The sequence below is a fragment of the Stegastes partitus genome, unplaced genomic scaffold (genome assembly GCF_000690725.1).
Source record: "Stegastes partitus isolate 25-593 unplaced genomic scaffold, Stegastes_partitus-1.0.2 Scaffold38, whole genome shotgun sequence".
NCBI classification, from domain to species: domain Eukaryota; kingdom Metazoa; phylum Chordata; class Actinopteri; family Pomacentridae; genus Stegastes; species Stegastes partitus.
This window is the reverse complement of record NW_007577769.1, coordinates 722,625-729,955: the sequence shown is the minus strand read 5'-3', so window position 1 is coordinate 729,955 and position 7,331 is coordinate 722,625. Positions and strand designations below refer to the sequence as shown.

The 7,331-nt window shown below is 40.2% G+C and overlaps 1 protein-coding gene across 1 annotated transcript; it reads right to left on the bottom strand.

Moving 5' to 3' along the window:
* Window positions 1-1,274: 1,274 nt before the first annotated feature.
* On the bottom strand, window positions 1,275-5,119 carry sox9a (SRY-box transcription factor 9a). Its single transcript, XM_008303357.1, has 3 exons — window positions 4,379-5,119; window positions 3,788-4,035; window positions 1,275-3,456 (listed from the first exon to the last, which is right to left on the bottom strand). Exons 1-3 carry the CDS (start codon window positions 4,804-4,806, stop codon window positions 2,693-2,695), a joined length of 1,440 nt encoding a protein of 479 aa, XP_008301579.1. The 5' UTR covers window positions 4,807-5,119; the 3' UTR covers window positions 1,275-2,692.
* Between the last annotated feature and the right edge of the window lie 2,212 nt (window positions 5,120-7,331).

The window sequence follows — 7,331 nt, the reverse complement described above, 5'->3', positions numbered from 1 at the left end:
ATAATAATAATAATAGTCCTACATCAGTGAAAGTGAAAAGTGAAAGTAGTCTATCTCCATCAGTGTATGATTGTCTGATTAATTGACACTATGAAGTAATATGTGCAACTTCCCTTTCAATTATTCTGACATCGCCACAGCTTAGTCAGGATTTTCCAAGCATGTGGAAGAAGCACAAATTGGCCCCTTTAGGTATTTTAATCAGTATGCTGGCATACAAATAAGTTGCAAAGCATTACTTTTAGAAATTTTTATCCCTCAAAATACTCTGAAAAGACTCAACATAAACCCCAGTATTAAAGTTATTTGTGAATTTAAACTCATAGCTGCTCAGAATATATATCAACTTGACAGTAAACATAAACCTATTATTAGTGTGATAAATAGCTTTTCAGATAATTGTATCCTTTATCTGTTGATGTAACTCATAGTATGCAGTAAAAAGCAGAACTGATCAAGAAGTTTGAGATGAAGTTATACAGACGGACTCCAGTCTAGTGTGCTAGTCGTGACTCTATTTTGTTCATCAAAACAATGTATAATTTGTTCAGTGTTCAGCATTATCATCTTCTATGTATATATATATTGTCTGTTATAGCTGTGTTCAGCCACAGGTTTTATGTATAATATGTAGGGAATCAAGCTAAATAAAAATCCATCTAGTGAGATGAGGTACAGCAGAAAAAGGTTCAGTCGATGTGAGGAAAGAGACGTCATCTGTGCATGTGCCTCAAATTTCAACACAAAGCTATAGTACCTGATTGTGTTTACACTGTCACTGATTTATTAAGGTCAGCTCTATTTCTATATTGCTTGGCCAGTAAGGAATAAACAATATTCGATGTCAATGTATTCAATGTTTGTTTCTTTAAGCCATTGTGTATACAGGCAGGGGGAGGGGTGTGGACATACGTCTTTTCAATAGACCGTGGTAATAATGGACCTGTGACCTCACGGTCTGAGAAGCCAGAAGCAAAACCTGAACTTTATCAAAACTGCCGCAATGGGTAGCCAACAAGACAGCTCTAAGTAAAGCAGAGGTTTAATTGTCCTGATTTGTGTTTGAAGTTGGTTTCTTTTTCAAATATGACTTTCATAAAAACTGTTTCTGAGCGACTGAGACTCAGTCACTTCCTAATTCAGCTCATCCTTGTTGTAGCTGCTATGAATGAAACTTGCTGATCTTTGGCTGACAACTGCTGCCTGACACAGAGGACTGAAACGCAAACACAGATAAAGCAGTAAGAAGCACAAGATGGCACGAGACGGTCACGTATTTCTCTGTGTTTTGTTTTTATTGCAAACAAATATAATACAAAAGATAAGCTTTTAAGACAATGCCATGTTTACCTAGGGAAACTGCATTAGGGAGATGACAAAATGACAACTAATGATACAGAATATAAAAGGAGGAACACAACTTTTTTTTTTTCAAAAACAAAAAGTATCCTGTTGATTCCAGCAAATTCTTTACAAAACAGCGGCTTTCATATCCATTAAGTCATTTGTTAGAAAGAAATAAAGAGAGGAAACGTCCAGTTTTTCTTTATCTTTTAGAGAAAGATTCATCATGTAATTATAAGTATTCTGTACATAACTAGATCAGAAATAAAAGAAACTTTTATACGGAAACATTTACAAATGATAAATAAACAAAATGTACCACATATGACAGCAACCTATTTCAACTCAGTTAGCTGCTGCTAAATTAAAAAGATAATTGCAAATATTTATTTTCAAATAAAATTAATGCTAAAGAATAAATTAAGAAAAAGGTTAGGAAAAAGGATGAGGCGGAAGGAATGATAGAAGCACACCAGCCTCGGACCTGATGGCAGCTGAGAAGAATCAGGTCAAAGGTTTTCCTGCAGGAAATCAGAACTATGCTGTAGTTTTCACACTGCGATGCCAGTGGATGAAGCCCCACTGCTGCGGCTCCAGAGGCACCAACGGTATCAAGGCAGATACTCAGATAAAAGCAAGCATTGCTGTTACATCTAGCAACACAGTAAGGCCCCTAGAAGAGTTACATGGCACCTGTTATAGCGTTTTCAACACAATAATTTGAGCTAAAGCAAACAAGAAGTAGAATATTTGACTAATTCACCGATGACACAGTCATATCATGGCCAAAATTCTAATCTATTTCAAACCTGCATTGCTCAATAATTGCATCTCATGGGAATTACAATAAAAATATGTACAGTACAAAAATTCAATGCAGAATGTATTATGAGACGGCAGTGTCAGTAAACACAATTCTTACTTCCTGTACAAAAATACATTAGTGAGAAGTAAGGCCACTGAGGGTGTTTTTACCCAGCATTCCTGCTCCTTTAGATGAGGTAAACCTTCAAATCATGACGATGAGGATGCTGATGACACTGATTATGATGATAATGACAAGAGCAGAACACATACACAGTACATACTAATATATTTATAGCCAGTATGTCCTCACAGAGGATTTAACTTTTTTAAACATTATATCTAAAAAAATATAATCACAATTCCAACCAATACAAAAGGCACTGTTGTGAGCCAATCCAAAGATATATTTTCAGAACTATAAAAAAGTTCTTGTCATGTTTTTCTGTTGGCAATGAAGGATGTGTGGCATGGTGGTGAAAAGACCACCGGGCAGAAAAAAGTCTGTGATGGGTGTTATACAGTCAGTGCTGGGACTGCCTACTCAGGGCCTGGACAGTTGTGTGTAAATGGGCTGCTGCTCCCAATGCTGTGGACTGTGGGTCTGCGGCACAGACGGCACCCCGGTGGTGTCAGCAATTGGGGTGTACATCGGCCTCTGGCTGGGACTCATGTAGCTGAAGGTGGAGTACAGGCTGGAGCCTTGGCCAGCTGCATGGCTGTAGTAGGAGTTGGCACCACTTTGGTGGTCTGAATAGTCATACTGTGCTCTCGTGATGGAGGGGTAAGAGGAGGTGCTGTAGTGCTGTAGGTTGAAGGACCCGTAGGTGACATGCTGCGGGGAGCCCTGCTGCTCGCTGTAGTGGCTGGGGCTCAGCTGCTCGGTCTTTATCTGGGTGGTTCTCTGTTGTCCCTGCTGGCCTTGCTCTCCTCCTCCACCCAGGGTGGTTAGAGAGTGCTGCTGCTGCTGCTGCTTGGACATCCAGGCGTGGGCTCCAACACTGGCAGCCTGACTGACGGAGGAGCTGTTGATGCCGTAGCTGCTGGTGTAGCCTGCCTGGGCTGCACCAGCCACTCCAGCGTGGCTGTGAGGTGGCAGGTACTGATCAAACTCATCAACATCGAAGCTTCCCATGTTGGAGATGACTTCACTGCTCAGCTCACCAATGTCCACAGCACCAAAGTCGATGTTTAGCTGGCGACTAGTGCCCTCCTGCATGGGGCGCCCTTCACGTTTCAGGTCAGCCTTGCTGGAGGGGAGGTCTGTCTTAGGGGTGGTTGGAGGGGTTGGTGGGCCCTGTGACTGACCTGGTTAGAGGAAGGCAAAATTAGACTCATTTACAAATGCATGCATGTGAGAAAATATTTCTTGAATGCAATATATCAGTGTAAATGTAAATGCTTTCAGGAGAGCTATATTGGTACAGACAGGTGTATTGACAGGGTGGCTTGTAAAATCCACTAATCATTAACCAATAATCATTAACAGTTGTCTGTTCAAGGCCCCAAAGGCCTCGAACAATTTGATTTCCTTAAACAGTGCCAAAGTGCCGCCTTTGCAGAAAAAGAATAAATAAACCAGAGAACATGTGTGATGTTTCTACTTTGATTTTGTTTTTTTTCCAGCCCCTTATCTCACCTGAATGTTCTCCTGGAGAGTGCACCTCTCCCATACTGGACGCTGGAGAGTCGGCCTGCTGCAGCGCCTTGAAGATCGCATTTGGAGAGATGTGGGTTTGCTCGCCGTCCTCGGATTCACTCTGTCCGTTCTTGACTGATTTTCTCCGCCTTGGCTGATATTTGTAATCGGGGTGATCCTTCTTATGTTGCACTCTCAAACGCTCAGCCTCCTCTACAAACGGGCGCTTCTCTACCTCATTGAGTAATCTGAAAATATCACAGAGTTGTACATTTCTGTTAAAATGGCATTAATTAACTAATGCAAGAGATCATTTTACTGAAACATTGCAGTCGTTAATTTCTGTCAACAATCACCATGAAACGGCGACAAAGTTGGTAAATTTTAAATCTATACAACTTCTTTTGTACAAACTGAAACAAGTGGATCTAAAATCACAATAAAAATAGGAGGGAGGGAAGTTAAAAAAAAAAAAAGTCTCCACACTGCAAAGCTCTACTTGTAGCTGCTCGCATGGGGTGCAAGAAATAGTGTACTGCTTTCAGTTGCGCGTAAAAGCGCACTGCAAAAGTGAATCGAAATTCAACCTACCTCCAAAGTTTACCCAGGGTTTTACTGAGTTCCGCGTTGTGCAGATGCGGGTATTGATCGGCCAGCTTCCTCCGTGCAGCCTGAGCCCACACCATGAACGCGTTCATGGGTCTTTTGACATGAGGTTTGCTTTTGCTTGAGCCGTTGACGCGCACCGGCATGGGCACCAGCGTCCAGTCGTAACCCTTCAACACCTGGGACACGGCATCTCTGATGCACACGGGGAACTTTTCTTCTTCGCCCTCCTTCTTGTAGTCTGGACCCCGCAGGAGGTGGTTGTCGGACGGCCGGGTGTTTTCAGTGTCCGAACCGGACCCGGACGGGCACGGCGAGCCCGCGGAGTCCTCGGACATGCTGGGGCTGGGAGCGTCAGAGTGACACTTCTCCTGTTCTTCTGTCATCTTCAGGTAAGGGTCGAGGAGATTCATGCGAAAAAATTAAAGAACCGCTTCTCGCAGTAAAAAAAAAAGGAGAAAATCCTTCTTTCTAAATCCAAATTATGTGCCCAAAGACTGCAGTGACAGCCTGTGAGGGCGCACAGCTTGACTGGCAAACTTGAATCCCTTCAAGTAAAAAATGACCCAAAAACATTAAAAATGTCGCTCCTTCGACTTTTTACAGTTTCGCAGACAGGAAAGCAAATCGCAAGTGACTGCTTTCCAATGCTTAACTTTGAAATTTCGACTTTAAGGAGAAATGTGACTGAGAGGTCTACTGTTGGAGGTTTGCTGAAGAGTCTAGAGACACAGGAGGCGATGCCTCGATTTATGTTTGACGGCAAGGACCTGATTGGAGGAAACTTTTAGTGGGCGGGGACGTAATTTGACTCTGCTCTGAAGAACTCTTGCAGTCAACAACAGTGAAAACCCAGTAAGGGGGAAAAAGAAGTTTTTTCTCTTTGTTATCTTATTTTATTTTAGTTATAACTTCACAAAGTTGAAGCTAACAAATAAGTCATAACTGAAGTAATGAAAAGCATTTGAACCTTACTTTGGTGTCAGAGTCAGGGGGAAATTCTAGTTCCATCATTCTCTTCCCTTTTTTTGAAATCATAGACACAAGTGTGTTTTCATCACAGTATTATTATAATTTTCATTAGGACAGGTAACAGTTGAACTTCCTTTTGCATTATTTCACTTTGATATAGAATGTATTTATTTAAAAGAATATCTAAATATCATGTTTACTTGCATGTGTGTTCATTTTTTTTACTAGCTTCACAAATGTCATATTTTATGTATGTTATGTTGCAACACACAGGTTTTACATGCTGAATATGTGAGTGCCCAATTTTGAATTTGTGAATGTTGTTTTACCAAATGCATGCATCCTGTTGACTGAGTGATTTTTTTGAGAGCAGTACTCACCTCTATGAGAGGCTACTGGCTGTTGTTTAGGAAGTTAGAGAAGATTAGTGTTTTTAGGAATATCTTCAGATTTTTTCATTTTTTATTTTTTTAGAACAATTGCAGTGATGTTTATGTGTGTTTGAATGAATGAGGCAGTTACTGTCTAAGATGTGCGTTGCACAGAAACAGCTTTGTCACAGAGTCTCTGCAGTGCTGCTGCTGCGGAGCTGCAACTATCAACCATGGCAGCGCTGCACAATGAGCACATGGACCAATAGGGGGAGACAGCAGTCCAGAAACTTGAGAAGAAGCTGTGTAATTTTGCTGGGGCTGCAATCATTAAAATAAAGCAAGAGGGTATTATAAAACAGAGCCTATTCAATTTCAGCTTGAAGTCTAAATGTATATTTTAACTTCCTTCTGGCAGACAATTATTGTTCCAAAGCAGGTGACAGTCCAGAATACAAAACAAATCAGGTATCAATGAAAATGTTTCCTATCAAACAGACTCGGCACGGGACATGACTGTATTTCCCATTTCGTTTAGAATATTTTCCCCTGACAGGAAACAAGGTGTTCTTTAAGCTAGAAAGATTATTCTGTGACAATGACTAGTGATATTTTTATATCCTGTATGCAGACCACACGTTTAAAATAGCTTTCTGTCAATATATAGACCTAGATTGAAAAGAATAACAACAACAACAACAACAATATACGTAGTAACATTTCCAATGTTATGCTCCCATTAATAAATATTCCATTTCTTCAGTGGAGACAGGCCATTTTAAAGAGTGAAAAATGTGTCGTAACAATAAAATCTACTTGGCTGGATTTGCGCCAACACTTGTTTTTGGTGGACAAAGGACACTTTGTTGGTGAGAGTTCAGTCCCTATAATCCGTGTATTCAATTTTAGAAACCAAAATCCCAAAGTTTACTATTTTGATCACGACTTTCTGATTTACAAATAAATGAAGTGATTTGTGAATTCATCAGTTGACAAGAATAAATCTGTATCGAAAATATATCTACAGGCGCAGACAACAGATGCTTTTTAAATCGGGAATACTTGTTGTCTTATGTCTTTTAATGAATAAGGTGAAGTCAGGTGATTTTTTTTCCCTACAGCAGGTCAAACAAAGACAAAAACTGGTTATAATACAGGTAGAACATTTTCTAAACTGCATACAATTGAGATGACAATTGGCTAAAATGGACTGCAGATATAAAGCTAATATTCCAAATATGCTCAAAAAGCCTTTTTCATATTTTATAAAGAATGTCAAAACATTTAGTTTGCAGTGGGCTGTTTGTTCAGCAAGCTTAAAAATGAACATTTGCCATTAACATTGTCTTTCCCGATACATCATGTATTGGTTTAAGGTTTTCTGTCATGGTCCTATTATTTCCATTAAAAAGCGAAGCTAATTTGCCTGTCAGGTGTGCTTCTTGCCATATTGGTTGGCTGGAAGCTGTGGCAAACTGCCTTCTCAGCTCTTTTTTTTACAACTAAATGACGAATAATTCAGAAATGCTGTTCTTCCAAATTTCATGTTAGGGGGAACCAGCGGGGATAGGATAGTTGAAGTTGTTTTTGTTTCA

Bases quoted from the DNA above. Each gene is read 5' to 3' on its own strand.
- sox9a (XM_008303357.1), bottom strand. From the start codon at position 4,806: ATGAATCTCCTCGACCCTTACCTGAAGATGACAGAAGAACAGGAGAAG. The intron at 4,036-4,378 runs GTAGGTTGAATT...TGATATTTTCAG, and splicing joins ACCCTGGGTAAACTTTGGAG to ATTACTCAATGAGGTAGAGA. The intron at 3,457-3,787 runs GTGAGATAAGGG...TCCTCTAACCAG, and splicing joins CTCTCCAGGAGAACATTCAG to GTCAGTCACAGGGCCCACCA.